This window comes from Macaca mulatta, chromosome 15, assembly GCF_049350105.2.
Source record: "Macaca mulatta isolate MMU2019108-1 chromosome 15, T2T-MMU8v2.0, whole genome shotgun sequence".
Taxonomy (NCBI): domain Eukaryota; kingdom Metazoa; phylum Chordata; class Mammalia; order Primates; family Cercopithecidae; genus Macaca; species Macaca mulatta.
In genome coordinates this window covers 6,243,745-6,260,972 of record NC_133420.1, presented here as the reverse complement: position 1 = coordinate 6,260,972, position 17,228 = coordinate 6,243,745, and the positions used below count along the sequence as shown (strand labels likewise).

The 17,228-nt window shown below is 61.7% G+C and overlaps 1 protein-coding gene across 2 annotated transcripts in view; it reads right to left on the bottom strand.

Moving 5' to 3' along the window:
- Window positions 1–414: 414 nt before the first annotated feature.
- Window positions 415–17,228, bottom strand: part of CCDC187 (coiled-coil domain containing 187) — a 60,537-nt gene continuing 43,723 nt past the window's right edge. The window contains exons 17-27 of one of the 2 annotated variants that reach the window (XM_028834601.2): window positions 16,457–16,544; window positions 13,919–14,036; window positions 13,752–13,810; window positions 12,744–12,895; window positions 9,961–10,106; window positions 9,153–9,238; window positions 8,781–8,850; window positions 6,583–6,719; window positions 6,089–6,201; window positions 5,520–5,596; window positions 415–5,002 (exon numbers count right to left, since the gene is read on the bottom strand). In XM_028834601.2, the coding sequence (XP_028690434.2) occupies window positions 2,664–5,002; window positions 5,520–5,596; window positions 6,089–6,201; window positions 6,583–6,719; window positions 8,781–8,850; window positions 9,153–9,238; window positions 9,961–10,106; window positions 12,744–12,895; window positions 13,752–13,810; window positions 13,919–14,036; window positions 16,457–16,544 (3,385 nt within the window). In that variant the 3' untranslated portion in view covers window positions 415–2,663. Of the gene's footprint in view, window positions 5,003–5,519; window positions 5,597–6,088; window positions 6,202–6,582; window positions 6,720–8,780; window positions 8,851–9,152; window positions 9,239–9,960; window positions 10,107–12,743; window positions 12,896–13,751; window positions 14,037–16,456; window positions 16,545–17,228 lie in introns of both variants that reach the window. The other variant, XM_077967091.1, reaches the window with a different exon arrangement.

Sequence of the window (17,228 nt, the reverse complement as noted above, 5' to 3'; positions counted from 1 at the left end):
CTGAGCCTGGCTTTGCTGGGCATGAACGGGCCAGGCTCGACCCTGGGGACAGAGAAAATGACCCGCAGGGACCCTGCTCCACCTGGGCAGTGAGTGAGTTCTCCCAGTCCCCTGGGTGCCAGGAGGCTATGCTTCCCAGGAGTGTGTGCAGCCGCCCCCTTTCATAAAGGGCCCCCCTGGCCTTCATGTGTGTTTTATGAGGGTGGCCGTGATGGCCATGCAGGGCAGGGAATCAAAAGGACTCGTAAAGTTTGTCTGATGATTTGGAACTGGGAGTGCCGCGGACACGTTCATGGGCATTTTATGCAGGAGGGAACCGTTAAGCAGGGAAGCTGAAAGAGACAGATCACGGGAAAATTAAACGTAGGGTTTAACTGAGAAATAATCATTTTCTATGAAAGATAATGACTTCTCTGGAGGCCGGTATCAAGATTTATTGGCCCAAGCGGTGACGACAGATCAGAGCCCAGACAAGAACAGCAGGAGACCTTGAAGGGGAGGAACCTTGGATTACCATCTCGCCCGGTCGATATATCTGAATGCCAAAGCCCTCTGCTCTGTATGTGTCATGTTGGGAGATTAAATGTATTTACACCTCTGGTGGAGTGGCTTTTTCTCCTGCAGTCAGAGTAACCTGATAGCTCCGGCCCCCTCCAGCGCTGCTGTCCTTGGAAGCCCTGGCCCGGGTTTGCCTTCGTTCCTCACGACCAGCCCCATTCAAGGGCACCCTGCCACTGGCACCTGCTGGGATCCCAGGGAAAGTCCAGCTGTGAGTGCAGCCGCCACTGCATCACACCGCACGTCAGCACCAACCATGTGGCGGCGAGCCGGGAAGCCATCGGATTTGCCGCAAATCTGCGGGGGCTTCAGTGGAGGAGATTTATTGCCGTGCCAGATGCGTGTGTGTGAAATACATAATTCCTCTCCCACGGTCTCATAAATCCAAAAGGGTCAGCAATAAATGGAAAAAAATAAAAAATCACAGACTGATTTGTTCGGAAGACTAGAAGGGGATCCGTGAGAAAGCTGTAGCTCAGCTCAAAGTTTGTTCTGAAACTGAGAGCACGGCGCAGGAATACATTCCCCACTGGATCCAAACCTCTGCGTTCTCAGGTGGGCTGGGCAGGAGCTGGCGCAAAATCAGATGCCCGGCCCGAGCTGGGCTTCCCACACACATGCTGAGTGGGGGCCCTGACACAGGCCGGCCATCCTAACGGCACCTGGGGCTGAGCAGCCGCCCCGGGGCTGGAGAAGGCAGGCTGGGCCTAGCTGCTGCCCAGCAAGGGGTGTCTGGAGAGGGGCTCTTACCTCACGGAAGGGGGCCCAAAGGGGTTCTCAGGGGCCTGGGGTCTTTCACCAGAGCTATGGGGTAGAGGGCCCTGGCAGCTCTGTGTGTCCTGCAACCTGGCGCCTTAGGGCTTTGCCAGGCCAGCTTTGTGATGTCTCCCACCGGACTGCATGCATAAAGTCTGGAGTGTGGTCCCCTCTCAAAGTGGAGGAGGCCTGAGGCCCTGGACAGGAGAAGCCACATCCTGGAGGGATCAGTGCTGGGACACAGAGGTCCCTGAGGCCAACACGCTGCCCATCAACTCCCCATTCAAGGAGAGACCCTCAAATTCAAAAGGGTCCCGGAGAAATTACAGGGGTCCCAGCGAATGCTCTGGAAGCAAAGAAAAGTCCATGACACCAGGAGAAATCGGATGCCCTGGCCTTCCAGGCACAGCGAGTCCCAAACATGCTCCAAAAGAGATCTTGGGCCACTGACTCCCAGAGGACAAGCCCCCGGCTGTGCGGGCTGCAGGGGAAATGACCTTGGGCCGCTGAGCTGCGGCTTCCTCTGGTCTGTGCAGCTCAGGTGAGAGACGCCCATGCCCAGTCCCCCCAGCTGCACGTCATCTGCTGGCCGTGTGGGCGGGGTAGAGGGTGGCGGGGGGAGGCACCTCCAAAGTCAAAGCAGGCAAATGCCCCTGACTGTCTTCTAAGCAGGGCTCAGGGGTGTGAGTCAGCACCAGCCGGGCCCACCCCAGCTCTTCTTTACCCCAAATGTTCTCTCTTCCTCTCTTGGCCTTCGCTGATCCCCATGACCCCTGTCCTGGCATAGGCGCTGTTCCACCCCTGCCCTCGCTCCTGTTCTTGACGACTCTGACTGTTCTTGGCTTTGGGCTGCAACGCCTTTTCTTGGACGCCTCTTCATGGCTTTGATGCGAAGGAGTGGGTGTGCAGTCTGGGCCCAGCTTCAGGTGACCGTCCCGCAGAGCCGGCCGCCCACCCGGTCCACCCTGGGAAAGTCCAGGCCACCATCCCTCACACAGCCGGCCACCCAGCCGGTCCACCCTGGGAAGGTCCAGCCGACCGTCCCGCACAGCCGGCCACCCAGCCGGTCCACCCTGGGAAAGTCGAGGCCACCATCCCTCACACAGCCGGCCACCCAGCCGGTCCACCCTGGGAAGGTCCAGGCGACCGTCCTGCAGAGCCAGCTGCCCAGCTGGTCCACCCTGGGAAGGTCCAGGTGGCCCTCCTGCACAGCCGGCCGCCTGGCCGGTCCGCCCTGGGAAAGTCCAGGCCTCTAGGTTCTTACTCCCACGTGTGCATGTGTGTGCCACACACAGCTCACAATGACATCGTGGACGCCTGTGCATCTCTGTAGTTCCAGAAAACACTCCCTAGGGGCCACACCTGGGGGCCAGTGTGGAGACAGCAGCTAAGGAGTCACGCAGGACCCTCCTGGTGAGCCGCGTGGAGACGAGGTCCACTGCCTGGTCTCGCTCCACACCTGGGAGATGTGCACAACAGCCTGAGTCTGTCTCCAGGAGCGGCTCTCTGCCCAGTGCGCCCTCGGGCCCGGGTGAGTCCTCTACCTGGCGGCTCAGGCCTCCCTCAATGTCCTTGCCGGCATGCTCCAGGGACCCACACTTTCCACGGGTGGCCAAGGGTACTTGGCCTGGGGGAGAGGCTGCCGGGGCTGCTTCCCGGGGACGTGGAGGTGTGGCTGCCTGTGGAGGTGTGGCTGCCTTCCTGCTCTTACCCAGTATTTCTTTGGGGTCTCGGCCCCTGGTGGGGGTCTTGGCCAAGCAGGCTTGGCTGCCCAGGGGCCCCGCTGCAGATGAAGCAGTGTCTAGGAGCTCATCCAGACCCACCAAGAGCTGCCCCGACCCTCCCTGGCTCTCTGCACACCCAGAGCTCTGCGCTCCTTCCCAGGGCTCTCCCCGACGGCCCAAGACCTCCTCAAAGGCCACATCAGCCCAGAACCCTGTACCCAAAGCAGGATCCCAGTCCCCCGATGAACTGCCACTCGTCACGTCCACGTCACCAGCTGCCAACAGCCCTGACAGACCTTCCCTGGCCACAGAGGCCACTCTGGATGGAGCTGGAGGCTGCACTGATGGCCCTGGGAGCCCTCCGGGGACACTGCCTGACCCCTCACACGACGGGCGCCCTGGCCAGCTGACAGGTTCAGGCCACTGGCTGCCTCCGGCCTCATCCTCTGCTATAGAACTGCATCTACCCAACTGGTCCTCAAGGCTTCCACCCGGTCCAGCCACCCCTGGGCAGAGCCCCGACTCCTGGGTTCCCGCGGACCCCTGGGGCCCAGGAAACAGTCCCTCCGGCAGACTCTCCTCAGACAAGGAGGACAAATCCTGGGTGGTGATGGCGGTGTCCTCCCCGAGGGGCCCCGAGGGCGGGGAAGGGAAGGCATCTGAGCATGGGTTGGTGTCTTTGCCATCACTCTGTGCCTGGGGAGTGGGAGGAGGTGGGGGTAGGGGGTCCTCCCTGTGGATGGAGGACGGGAGGTCGGCACTGCTGTAGGACAGCAACTCGTCCACGGGAGATAGGATCTCAGTCAAGACGTCACTGGCAAGTGGGGGACAGGCTTTCTCCAGGACAGTGGGGGCTCCATTCCCACCGGGCCCAGGCACCCGGCTCTCAGCTACTGGGAGTGCCAGCCTGCCCAGGTCCCCGGGAGGAGCCTGCAGGGTCACCGGGGTCTCGGGCTCTGGCATGAGGTGCGGGAGTTTGCTCTTGCTGGACAGACTCGAGTCAGCATCCCGAGTTTCCTCCTGGTAGCCCAAAGTCTCTCCTCCTTTGCCGAAATCTGCTCCTTCACTCCCAGAGGTCCCCAGAGGAAAGGCCGGCAGCGAGTCCGAGTCGCTGGCAGAAGAGATTTGGGGTGGGAACACCACACCGGCGGCCTCCGGGGGTGCCCGGCATGCTTCTCCTGTGTCTGACACCCCCGTCAGGCTCTCGCTGGTCCCAGAAGCTTCCTGCCCCTCCCCAGGCCATGGGGAGGGAAGAGCCACCTGGGTCTCCACACCACTTTCAAGGCCCGATGAACCACCTGCAGGCAGGCAGCTCCCCGAGGCTGGCTCGGCCCCAGTGCAGGGTTCTGGCAAGTCCTCGCTGTCCTCGTCCCAGACTTCGCTGGAGGCCTCTGACAGCTCTGAGCCTGACCTTGGAGAAGGGACGTCTGGGAAAGGCAGCAGCCAGCCTGCCTTCGGGCTCTGCTCCGGTGCTGAACCTTCTGCCACAGCCGTGTCCAAGGAGGAACCACACAGGGGGCTGGCCCCACTGCCCTGGGGCCTCTGCCAGGTGACCCGTCCTCCACCCCCAGGAACACTGCCTGGCCGAGGCTCACCCTGGTTTGGCCCCCAGGACAAAGGCAGGCCAGCTTCCTCGGAGGAGTGTCGGGCAGAGAGCTCTCCAGGCCAGGCAAAACCGTTGTCTGGGGAATCTTCAGCTTCCAAGCCGGGAAGAGAGCTGGAGCTCTCAGAAAGTTGGACCAGCGTAGCCGCTGCTTTCTGGAACTCCCAGAGAGAGGGACAGGACAGGCTGGTCACAGAGCCTGCTGGGGAGGTGTGGGATGACACCATGGCTTCTTCCGAAGGCCCCCAGCAGGTTCCGGAAGCAGACTCAGAGCCTGGACCGCAGGAGGGGGTGGCGGGGAGAAGGGGACTGCCCTGGTGCAGGATCGGGAGCGCCACCTCCTCAGGAGCCACAGGAGCTGCTGAGAGAGGGGACAATCAACACTTGTCACCCTCTGCACCCTGGACCCCATGCATATCCCACGGCCCCCAAAGCCAGGAGGTCAGAACAGAGAAACACCCTGAACAGAGGCAGGAAGAACGTTGAGGTGCCAGCGTGTTGGACCCCTGTGATTCCACCCCAGCGGTTGACCATGCCCACCCCCACCCACACCCAGTGAGTCATGTCCAGGGACCTTGCCGAGCCTTGGGGACCCAGCCTCATAGCACCGCAGCCGTGGTTCAAGGACTGACTGGTTGGCTTTGCCTTTTTAATTTTCATTCGGGATGTGGGTGGATCCAGAGGATCCCTGACCGTCATTCACCTCCCCCAGCAACCCTGTGATGGGGAGGTGCGTGGGCAGAGCCCTCCAGCTGGGCAGTGGGGAAGGCAGGGGCTGTGTGCTGTGGGGAGAAGCTGGCTCTGACATAGAAACAGCCTTGGGGGACCCTTAGTGGGGACTCGATGGCTGAGGGAGGGGCTGGGGGCTGGGGCATCACCTGGGGAGGCAGCAGCCCGGGCAGTTTCCAGCCAGGTGGAGGAGACGCCGGGGACCTCCTGCAGGCAGGCCTCCATCCTGCAAGCACATTCGTGGAGAACCCTGTGGGGATCCTGGTCCTCCTGGCCTCTTCCCCAGGGCCCACTGTCAGGGACCCCACTGGGCTCAGTCCACAGCCCACAGTCGAAAAACATCCCAGCTAGTCCTCTGCCACCACCTGAGGTGACCCTGAGGGCAAGGGCTCCCCAGTGGCTTGTCTTTGGAGGCATCCAGTCTCAGTCCCACTGGATCAGGTGGCAGAGAGGGGTGGGGCTGCCACTCCCAGGGGGTTCGAGGCCCCTCTGCTGACCTTGGGCTGATTCATGGGTGACATCTTTATTTCCAAAAGTGGGTCAGACCCCGGAGGGCTCGGGGTGGGTGCACAGCTGTACCCCAGCAGCACAACTGTGCCAGGAGAGAGTGAGGGTCTCCACAGCAGGGGGACAGGCAGTGCTGGCTGAACCCGTCTCCGTGCCTCAGGCTCCACCCCTGCCCCAGGTCCTGCCTGCTCCGGGGAGCCCAGCCCCACACCTCTGCTCCCCTGATCGCCAGCTCTCGGTTTCCTGGGACTCCTCCACGGGACTCTCGGCAAAATCCAGCCCCAATTCCGAGCCCTCTTCGCTCGTGCTGCCCTCAGTCACCTGCTGGAGACACATTGGAGAAATGACACTGTCAGGGTGTGGCCTCTGTCTCTGTCCACCTCCTGTAGCTGGATGGAGCCCCTGTGCTTCCGGCGGCCATGGTTAAGGAACAAAGACCACCCAAAAGATGGCCGTGGAGACCCCCACTCATCAGATTCCCCTCCTCCCATTGGGCCCTGCCGCCATGGGAAAAAAGTCTGTTTTTCTGCCCAGGTGTTGAGTGTTAGGGTGAGACCCAGAGAACTGGCAAACTTCAGAACTGAAGGCATCTGCTGGGAAGGGCCCCGGGGCACTCATGGGATGGACCAGGAGACCCCGCAGGGCCACACAGCAAGGCCAGGCCCCACTCAGCCCACAGGGAGTGCACAGCCACACCCGACTCACGCTGGCTTCCTGTGGGCCACAAGGACCTTCTCTGCCCCAGGAGGATTGGCTGCGTTCCCCGAAGCTCCTCACGTGGCTGTCTGTCGGAGCCCGGGGCTTCCCCGCTAAGGAAGGGCCGGGCTTGGTCTGAGGGTCTCCTGAAGGGCAAAGGGACTGTCAGCGCTGGCGGGGACAGATGCAGGAAGCAGAAGGAGCAGCTCCCAGGAATTCCGAAGTCACATAAAACAAATCTTAAAATTCAAAGTGACGCATGCCTTTCTGCAGTGCTTGGTTAGTAATGAGGGCGGAAACGTACATGGTAGTTTGCTCCTAAAATGATCCTGTTATTGGACAGTTAGTGATCGAAGTCCCAGCCAAGAGTTTAGAGAAAATTTGTTTAGAATTCAGAAGTCGGCTGGGCGTGGTGGCTCACGCCTATAAACCCAGCACTTTGGGAGGACGAGGTGGGTGGATCACAAGGTCAGGAGTTCGAGACCAGCCTGGCCAATATGGTGAAACCCCATCTCTACTAAAAATACAAAAATTAAGTGGGCGTGGTGGTGGGTGCCTATAATCCCAGCTACTCAGGAGGCTGAGGCAAAAGAATTGCTTGAAGCCGGGAGGCGGAGGTCGCAGTGAACCAAGATCACGCTATTGCACTCTAGCCTGGGAGAGAGTGAGACTTTGTCTCAAAAATAATAATAATTATTATTATATTATTATTATTTAGAGGCCTCTTTCCCTCCCTTGGGGGAAACCCTTTGCCAGAGCTTGCTCTTCCCCCTCGGTGCCGTCCAGACAGACGCTGGTGTGAGGCAGGAGTGGCACAGAGGGCTGGTGGGGGGCAGGCCTCGGACACAGCAAGGTCACCAGTGCACTGCCGGAGGGATCGCAAAGGGGGACAAAGGGGTGGGTGGGGCCATCGCAGAGCCCTCCCCAGGAGCACCAGGCCCTCCCCGTATTGCATCTTCATCTCCCTAGACTTTCGTTCTGTGGCGTCAGGAGACTGTGAGGGCCAAGGCCACCTGGCTAAGGGAACCGGAGCTGTTTAGTGAACGCCCAAGGAGGGGGAAGCTCCATCAACGGGAACACCTGCCCTCCTGTCCATGGCCCTGGGCTGCCCCAATGACCACAGTGGGGCGTCACCCAGGGAGGCCTTGCGAGTGCAGTCTTTTGATCAGAGAGCGGCCAGCACTGCAATCAGGCAGCCCCAGGGCGAGCCCTGGACCACCTGAGAACATAAGTCAGGCCTCAGGCTCCTCCTCTGCAGTGTGGGTGTAACGAGTGAAGCCACCTCCAGAGGCAACGAGAACAGTGACAGCTGGTACATGTGGCCATGTGGCAAGGGAGGCTTCAGGCTGAGCAATCTTCACGGTGGCCGCTGAAGCCTGAACGACGCAGGCCCTGGGGCAATGCGGGACACAGGGGGAAAGCACTCTGTATTCACTCCGCCCCTCAGTGCCACTGGCCTCTCCAGGGAGCCCCACCAGCCACGCTCTCCCGGGCAGGCAGCCCCACAAGTGCTTCTAACCTCTTCCTATCTCAACCCGTCTGTCCTGAGGTTTGCTTTCCCTGGCCCCAACTGCAGGGCCCCCCAGTCCAGCAGACCCTCGGTAGCATAGTCTCCCTGCTTCCGAGGATGGACACTGGGTGGGGGCCTTCTGAACTCGGCACCCAGAGCTGGTCAGGGAGCTCCGAGGTGGCATCGCAGGGCATGTAACCCCCCACTCACTCTTCAGCTGGCGGCTACTAGATCCACCACCAGGGATCCCTGACACGGTGAGCGCGTCCCCTCCCGCCCCACCTACAAATTGGGGACTTGGCTCTCGGGGAGGCCCCCGGCCAAGTGTAAGGTTCGGAAAGAGAAAAATGTAATCGGTGCAAAAACCTCCGTCGGCTGAAGACGCTCAGGCAGTGCTGGCTTCCAAACGCTTAAAAACCTGCCCCAGATGAACGAAGTTGCGACTAAAACAACCCCAGCCAGTTATGACTTTTAATTTCTCCAGAAGAGCCGCTGCGTCACCTCCGGTAGGAGATGGAGCCGGCCACTCTTCTTGCGGTGAAGGGGTCCGAGGCCAGGGTGGGGGGCCACCAGGGCCCATCTTCTTTGCTTTCCGTCCTTGTCCAGTGGCTGAGCTCCAGCCTCGGACTGTCTCTGCCGGATGTAGGGGACGCGTCCGGCGCCGTGATGGCCCACACGCTGTTTCCAGGGTGCTTACCTGGGAGCGGCTCCTTCGCCTCCTGTGACCTGCGCTGAGCTGTGGGGAGGCGCCCCTCCGCCTCCTCGGCCTGGGGATTGAGACAGGGGAGTGGACATGCCACAGGGCCCTGCAGGGAGGGCACCAAGGGCCAGGGATAGACCAGGATGGATGGGGACAGATGGGGACAGACTGGGGTGGATGGGGACAGATGGGGGTGGACAGGGACAGACAGGGACGGGCAGGGACAGACAGGGACCCACTGCAGGAACCAAGGACTGGCCACAGGAACCAAGGGGCCCCAACCAAGATCAAGTCGCCGATTGGCAGAATGTTGGGAGGAGGGCCCTGAAACAGGTGGGGCTGGGGAAATGGCTTCCAGGGAGTGCGTACGGGAAAGGCTGGGCCCAGCCGCTGTCCGTCAGGGGGGCTCGCGGGCTGCAGGTCCGGCTGAGGGGCCCGAGGCTGCTCCCCAGGTTCTGAAAGACACAGTCCCAGGAGTCACCAGCGGCAACCACAGACTGAGGCCAGGAAGGGAAGGAACGAGGCAGGGGCAGAATGGAGCTGCGGGGGGTGGGGGGTGGGGGAAACATGGTGGGGACTGATGTGCGTGGGGAGTGGGGAGGGTGTCGCCACATACTGCCCTGTTCTTGGCAGGATGGACGGCAAACAAGCTAACTTCGAGGGAGACAGGGACAGCCTGGGGCCACATCCGGCTCTCTGCCCTGCCATGTCCCCTGCCTGGAGGCCCGAGGGTCTGCTCAGCCCGAGCCTGGGAAAGGCGGCCTGCTGAATCCTCCTTCTGCCCTGGCCAAGGGCTCTCTTGGGCCTGTGTTTCTGGGACCTGCCTGGCAACAGTCTGAGGCCTGCACGTGGCCCCAACCAAGATCAGGTGCTCTGGGCAGCCGCCCATGAGGAGCCCTTCGCAGACAGAACTTGCCTGGGTGGTTTCCCGGCCAGCGCATCCCTCGCTGTGTATCTTGGGAATGCTGGCTGACTGTGCATGGGGTGGCCTGCCTGCTGGCAAGCCCACTGTGTGCCCTGCTGCACTGAGACGCAGACACGGGGAGGCCGGGGTGGCCCGGTCACAGGTGGGGCACAGCAGGCCTGCCTGACCCTGAGCCTGACGCCACCCCACGCTGCCCAGGGCCCACTGAATGAGTCCGTCTGTCCCGGGGCAGTCACCGCTGCTGCTCGTTACCTTGGCTGACGTGGCTGCCGCTCTCCACCAGCGGGCCCCGGGGGTCGTGTGTGTCCTCGCCCCACGCTGGCCTCGGAGGCTGCTGGTGACCATCTGCGTCGGAGGTTGTCTGGGGCGGCGTCACATCCCGCTGTTCCGCGGGAGGGCTGCACGGCCATGCAGAGTGGAGGTGACCGCCCGCCCGGCTGCCCCTTCCCAGGTGTCCAGCCCTGGCCACAACCTCCACCAGCACCCTCTCTCTGGGAACAACCTCATGTCACATCCAGGGGTGGCTGCGGTCAGTGGCCAAGCAGAAGACGGGATTGTGACCCCCTCACCCGGGTAAGGTGGGTGGGAGAGACCTGTGTTCTCCTCAGGGTGTGGCCCCTTCAGACTTCTGCCTGGAGACGGACTGTGCCTCCCAGGTGCACATGCTGGGCCCCCGAGAAGCACGGTGCCACCCCAGGCCTGCGCTGACCTCCAGGCACCCCCCGTCTGACTCTGCCTGGGTCACACTGCTGGGATGGCAAGAAAACTCCTGCTGTCTCAGGTGCCTGCCCGGCGACATGTCGTCCGACTCCCTTTCTCCCCCAGGCACCTGCCACATCTGGGCACAGCTGGTTGCTCCCGCCCAAGGGTGCCCCTGAGCATTTCCCCCTGGATTCACAGATGGCCAGGGGTGAGCAGGAGGTGCTGGTTCACAGGAGGGTGGCCCTAAGGGCCTGGAATCCCCGTATCCCAAGGTAGATGGCTGAGGGGCTGGAGCCCGCACTCTCGCTGGAGCGGGACTGGGAAGGCACCTTGACACCAGTGTGTGCCCCACACAGGCTCTAGAGGGAGACAGGGCAGTGCCCCCAGGGCTTGGCACTGCCCCCAAAGCAGAGCAAGGTACTGTACTCTCAGAGCTGCCCCAGAAACAGAACATGACTGAATAAAAATGGGAACAGGAACCCCCATGTCCTAGCCGGGCGCGGTGGCTCACGCCTGTAATCCCAGCACTTTGGGAGGCTGAGGCGGGCGGATCACAAGGTCAGGAGATCGAGACCACGGTGAAACCCCGTCTCTACTAAAAATACAAAAAAAATTAGCCGGGCGCGGTTGTGGGCGCCTGTAGTCCCAGCTACTCGGGAGGCTGAGGCAGGAGAATGGCGTGAACCCGGGAGGTGGAGCTTGCAGTGAGCCGAGATCGCGCCACTGCACTCCAGCCTGGGCGACAGAGCGAGACTCCGTCTCAAAAAAAAAAAAAAAAAGTAAAAAAAAAAAAAAAAAAAAGGAACCCCCATGTCCTAAAGGATTCATTCCCCTCCCCTACACCCTCCTCGGCACACAGCGTCTCAGGCCAGGACCCTGCGGCAGCTCCATCTGCTCCATCCAGCTTCTTCCTTGCTCCCTTGGGGTGCAGATAGACACACCCCAACCCCAAGGCACCCAGCTCACAACTGAGCTTCTCTCAAATGAACCAATGAAGGAGGGAAGCGCGTCTGCTCCTGTGTGGCAGGAGCCCCAGCAAAACACCACAGGTGAGCTTCTCGGGGGTGGGGTCCCAGGGAGCCAAAGTTTTCTCTGTGAATACCTCACTTTTCTCTATTTTCTAGCTGTGGACAGGGCTACACATCGCTGGTGTGACAAGCCGAACATAGGGTGTACCCCTCCGCCAGGAGGGTGGGCTGACCCCCACGCTGGGGTCCAGGTCTGCAACCGTACATCTACCAGCCCCTCCTCTCCAGCCCTATAAGCAAACCCTGGGGGACCAAGTGGCGGTAGTAGGCCTGGAAGCCTCTTCAGAGATTCCTGGGACTGGCAACTGGCAGCAATGTGAATGACAGATCAGTCTGTGCCCAGGTTTATTTGAAAGCTTGAGGAGGAGCCACGGAGCCAATGGCCGAGGCTGAGTGGTCAGCAGCTCCCCTCGCTGCAGAGGCCCCTCTGGGCTGGGAAAGAGCTGCAGGACGCTCCCCCAGGCAGGCAGGGGCCTCCAAAGGCTGCTCCCCTGGGCCTGTGCTGCCCCGCCGCTTGCTGCTTCAAGGGGGTCTGTGATAGAGTTTTGAGGGCTGCCGGCCCTGGGGGTCTGAGCTCAAAGGAGAGGAGGCCTCCTCGGCCCTCCAGGGCCATTTTGAGCCCCGAAAGAAGAGCTGTTCCCAGCATCAGGAAGCCGGGAGGCTCTTGATGGGAAAAGCAGCTGCTCCTCCCACGGCCAGGCTCTCGGCCAGGTGACCCTGGTCATCACACCTCCTCCCCTGCTCCATGGGGACAGTCCAGGCAGAGCCCTGGTGCCCTCTAATGAGGCGCTTTTGCTGCAAACCAAAGCCAACGGCCACATGGCCAGGCCTCAGAGAAGGTTGAGCTGCCACCGGTGGGCAGAACAGCCCCCAGCCACCTTGGGAGGGGGTGCCCAGGGCTACACGTGCCACCCCTGGCCCCTGAGCCAGACCTGTCCACCGGCTGTGCCCCACCGCGTCCTGCAGCAGCTGTGGAGGGGAGAGCACCCCGTCCCTATTTCCCAGGTGAGGAAACAGGCTAAGAGGAGATCCTCCCCGTGGCCACACTCCAGCCAGCCACAGAGCCGGGAAGGTGCAACCAGCTCTTGGGGCTTCTCCCATGGGGCCCGGGCAGCTCCGGCTTCTGCCCAGACCCACTGGGCCAGCAGGCCTCCCTCAGTGCCCTCAATGCCCACCCCCTTCCGTCCTCCCAGGCACAGGTGGGGATGGGGCTGAGTGAGTCGGCCGCCCAGTGCAGGAAAGGCTTCTCAGGAGAACATCAGCGTCCAGCCCCCGACTCCCAACCCCCAAGACCAACCAACTCACCGTTTGGCCTTCGAGCTTGCGGGGCTGCTCTGGGGGCGACGGCTGGTGGGGCTGCTGGGCCTGCGCAGGGTCAGGGGACACAGGGAGGCCTCTGGCTGCTGGCTTGTCTCTGAGCCGCCCTCCCAGGTGACCTTGACTCTGGGGCTGGAGCCCTGTGAGAAACGGTGCAGAAGAGCCTGGCGTGGCTGTCTCTGCTCATTTCTTCCTCAGAAAAGCCGGTGCCGGGCATCATGTGACTGTGGCTGTGACAGGGCTGGTGCAGTGCTGGGGCTGTTTGCTCCCTGCTGGGTGCCAGGCTGAAACAGGACCTCTCATTTGAGCAGGGGTCCTGCACCCCCGCTGAGAGGTATGGATGGGAGACCCAGAATGACGAGTCTTTGCCCAAGGCCGGCCAGACACCCCCATGCCCAGCTCTGGAATCAGGTTGCTCCTGTCTCCTCTCCTGCAGTCCAGCCTGGAGCAGGTGCTTCAGAGCGCTCAGATCATTCAATCCTCATCCCCACCTTCCGGGTGAGCCCGCTGCCCTCCCGGCCTTACAGAGGAGACGCGCAGGTGGGGAAGGCACACAGCTTGCCTGGGGATAGTCCCCACCCCTCGTCCACACAGCTTCCTCACTCTGCTGGTGGACATGGGGAGCTGGAGCCGCCCTCCAAGGACGCAGCTTCTGCTTGGGGTCCCTGAGGGGCTGGCCTGCCCCCGGAACTTCCAGCCACACTCTCCTTCCTGCCTGGGTCCCATGAGATCCCCAGTCCTGCTTATTCCCCAACCCCATCCACTGCTGCCCCCACCTGAAGTCTGGCTCTGCTCTAGGGCCTGGCCAGGACCACCCCATCCAGGAAGCCTCCTCAGCCCCCCAGCAGCGGCCCCTCCCTCCCTCCATCTGCCCCACCCCCAACCCCACCCCCCAGCAAGTCTTCCTGCGGCCACAGGCATTTTTACAAGGGACTTGCACGATCCTAGGGTACAGCATTTCTGGGGCTGAGCCCCAGCCCAGGCGAGAGCGCCCACCTGCGGCAGCTTGGCCCGGACCTGCAGCTCGTGCACTGGGACGACGTCCGCGGGCCCCGTCATGGGGAGGACTTCCGTGGGCCCCGGGATGGGGAGGGCGTCTGCGGGCCCTGGGATGGGGAGTGCGTCCCTGGGCCCTGGGATGGGGCGGGTGCCCGCGGGCCCCGGGATGGGGAGGGCTCCTGCAGGCCCCGGCATGGAGACGACGTCCCTCTGATGTTGCAAAAACAGCTTCCTGTCTCGGTGCCTGAGCAGCTGCGTGTGGCGCAGGTATTGGATTTCCCTCTGAGCAGGCGAAAGAAGCAGATGTCAGCATAACCCCGGAGCCAGCAGAGGAAAAGACCAACGAATGGCCGGGCGCGGTGGCTCAAGCCTGTAATCCCAGCACTTTGGGAGGCCAAGACGGGCGGATCACGAGGTCAGGAGATGGAGACCATCCTGGCTAACACGGTGAAACCCCGTCTCTACTAAAAAAAAATACAAAAAACTAGCTGGGTGAGGTGGCGGGCGCCTGTAGTCCCAGCTACTCGGGAGGCTGAGGCAGGAGGATGGCATGAACCCGGGAGGCGGAGCTTGCAGTGAGCTGAGATCAGGCCACTGCACTCCAGCCTGGGCGACAGAGTGAGACTCCGTCTCAAAAAAAAAAAAGAAAAAAAAAGGCCAACGAAAGGGAAGGGGTGTCTGGGCGGACGCCCTGGCCCTCGCACTGGGGGGCCTCCCTTTCCTTCCAATTGGCCTTTGCCTGCCCCTCCTGCCGGGCCGAGGATACCCCCATGGCCTTGGGCTTCCCTGGGCTTGGTGGAGGAGGCAGCCGCAGGCGGCAGGAGGCAGGAGGGAGACAGGCATTCATTCCCCGGGGCTCGAGCGGGGCTGGCACAGGTTGACTGGGCCTCGCCCTCCCTGTCTCCAGGCTCCAGGCACTGCCCCTACCCCATCCCTCCTTTACGACTGTTCTCTCTGTTCCCCACAGTGTCCCCGGTGGACGCACCCTCGGAACCACCTTGTATGGAGCGAAGGCACGGGCCGTTGCCCACCCGCCCTGGGAGATGGCAGCTTCATCAGGGAGACGGGAAACTGAGGCTCTACCAAGCGGGTGTCTGGTCCACGGCCCCGCTGGGGGGTCCCAGACCCCACGTCCACCAGGGCGTCTCTGTCTATGACATGCAGCCTGCCTATGGCTGGGTGTCCTGGCCCTGGCCAGCTCCAGCTCCTCCCGCATGGGCTCCCTGGGCAGGGCCTGTTCTATCAGGCCCCCTCGATGACAAGCAGACCCCTTCTAAGCCCCTTTTGTTTCCCGGGCTCACACGGTTCTCTGTGGTGCCTGCCTTTTCCTGTTTCTCCATATCCAAGAGGACTCGTGCATGGGTCTATAGCCTGGGTCTCCGCCCCCAGCTCCCTCGCCTGGAATGCCCCACGCCTGACACCCCAAGTCCCAGTATGTACAGGGCGTCCAGGGCAGGGGTGGGGATCTCAGGCTTTCCAGTCAACATAAGGTCCTGCACTGACCCCATTTCCCAGCAGAGAGTCCTGGGTGAAGTAAGTCCCCCACCCCAGCTCAGCTTCTTTTTTTCTTTCTTTTTTTTTTTTTTTGAAACAAGGTCTCACTCTGTTGCCCAAGCTGGAGTGCAGTGGTGCAATCTCAGCTCACCGCAGCCTCGACCTCCCGAGCTCAAGCAATCCTCCCACCTCAGCCCACCAAACAGCTGGGACTACAAGCATTGGCCACCTGTAGTGGCAGATTTAGTTTTTGTAGAGACGGGGGTCTTACTATGTTGCCTAGGCCTGTCTCATATTCCTGGGCTCAAGTGATCCTCCCACCTTGGCCTCCCAAAGTGCTGGAATTACAGGCATGAACCGCCTCACCCAGTCAGGTTCCTTTATCTGTACCAAGGGTGTTAGCGCCAGCCCCTGTCCCACAGCATGGGGACACTGATGTGAGGATGCGGGCACAGTGGCCTCGAGCTGTGAGGGGCCCTTGAGCCTGTGACCCGGGCGGGGGCCGGCAAGGGTCCTCGTTCTGGCTCTCAGGCTTGCTCCTCTCTGCCGCAGGCAAAGCCCTGATTCTGGCAGCTGGTCCCCTCTCCACGTGTGAGCCCAGTACCGAATCTCCCTGGGGGTCGGCTTCCTCCAGGCCCTGGTGACAACCATGGCAGGAAGGCAAGAGCAGCCACAGATGGAGACCCCTCCCTGGCAGGCGAGGCCGGGGATTTACCTGCACCACCCTCACGGCCCCCACGCATGCGCACATCAGGCTTCTCCTCATTTTCCAGATGAGGGAACTGGGCTCGGAGCGGTTGGGAAAGTCCTCTGAGGTCGTACATGGCGCACATCTGCCCGGGTAAGTGCTGGCTGCACTAAACTCTCCCAAACCCCTGCTTACAGATACTAACTATTCTTCTCCGGTTCCAAGGAGGAAACCGAGGCGCCAAGAGACAGAGCTACTTGCCCGAGGTGACATCCAGCAAAAGGCTGAGCCTGGCCTGGAGCCAGGGCCACAGGGCCACCCTCCACCCTGGCCGTGATGCCCCCTCGGGCCATGGGCACTCCTTCTGTACTGCAGGGTCCTGTATGGCCCTGGAGGGTGGCAAGGGCTTGGGAATTCTTTAGCTCTGGTGCTGGGGAATGTTCAGATTCCAGGCAAGATGATGACAGGACCACCTCTGTGTGCCGCCCACCTCGACCCACCAGGCCTGTGCTGGCCCCACCTGCTCCTTCTCGAATCTGCTGAGGGCTTGCTGCTGCTTCTCCACCAGCATGGCCAGCACAGCTCTGTCCCTCTTGCTGTCCAGGCACCTGGGGGGAGGTGGCAACATCACCGCCAATCTTGACAGCCCGTGCAAGTGGATATAGAAAGTCACAGACACAGCCAGCCCTGGTCGGCCACATCAACCTGGAATGCCCTCCCAAGGTGCGGGCATCGGGGAGGAGGCAGCCATGCGTGGACAGGCTCGGCAGCCTTGGGGTGGCCAGATGGCCCCAGCCCTGGCTGTCACTCTTCCACCCCTCACAGCCACTTTTGGACTTTTGGTCTAAAGCGACAAAGGCTGGCGGAGAGCAGCCCCTGCCATCCTGAAGACCCAGCCCAGGCCAGTGGGTCCTCTGGGGGGAGGAGGTGGGGGTCACCCACATCCACCCCCGCTCCCATCATGGGATAAACACCCTCAGCCTGGCCCGCTCAGACACTGGGTGAGGATGTTAACTGGAATCACCTTTCTGGAGACCAGTGTGGCATTATCAAGCGGCTTCCAAATGCATTCTCACTGACACGGTCATTCCACTTCTAAGATTTTGCCTTAGGCCGGGCGCAGTGGCTCAAGCCTGTAATCCCAGCACTTTGGGAGGCCGAGACGGGCGGATCACGAGGTCAGGAGATCGAGACCATCCTGGCTAACACACTGAAACCCCGTCTCTACTAAAAAATACAAAAAACTAGCCGGGCGAGGTGGCGGGCGCCTGTAGTCCCAGCTACTCGGGAGG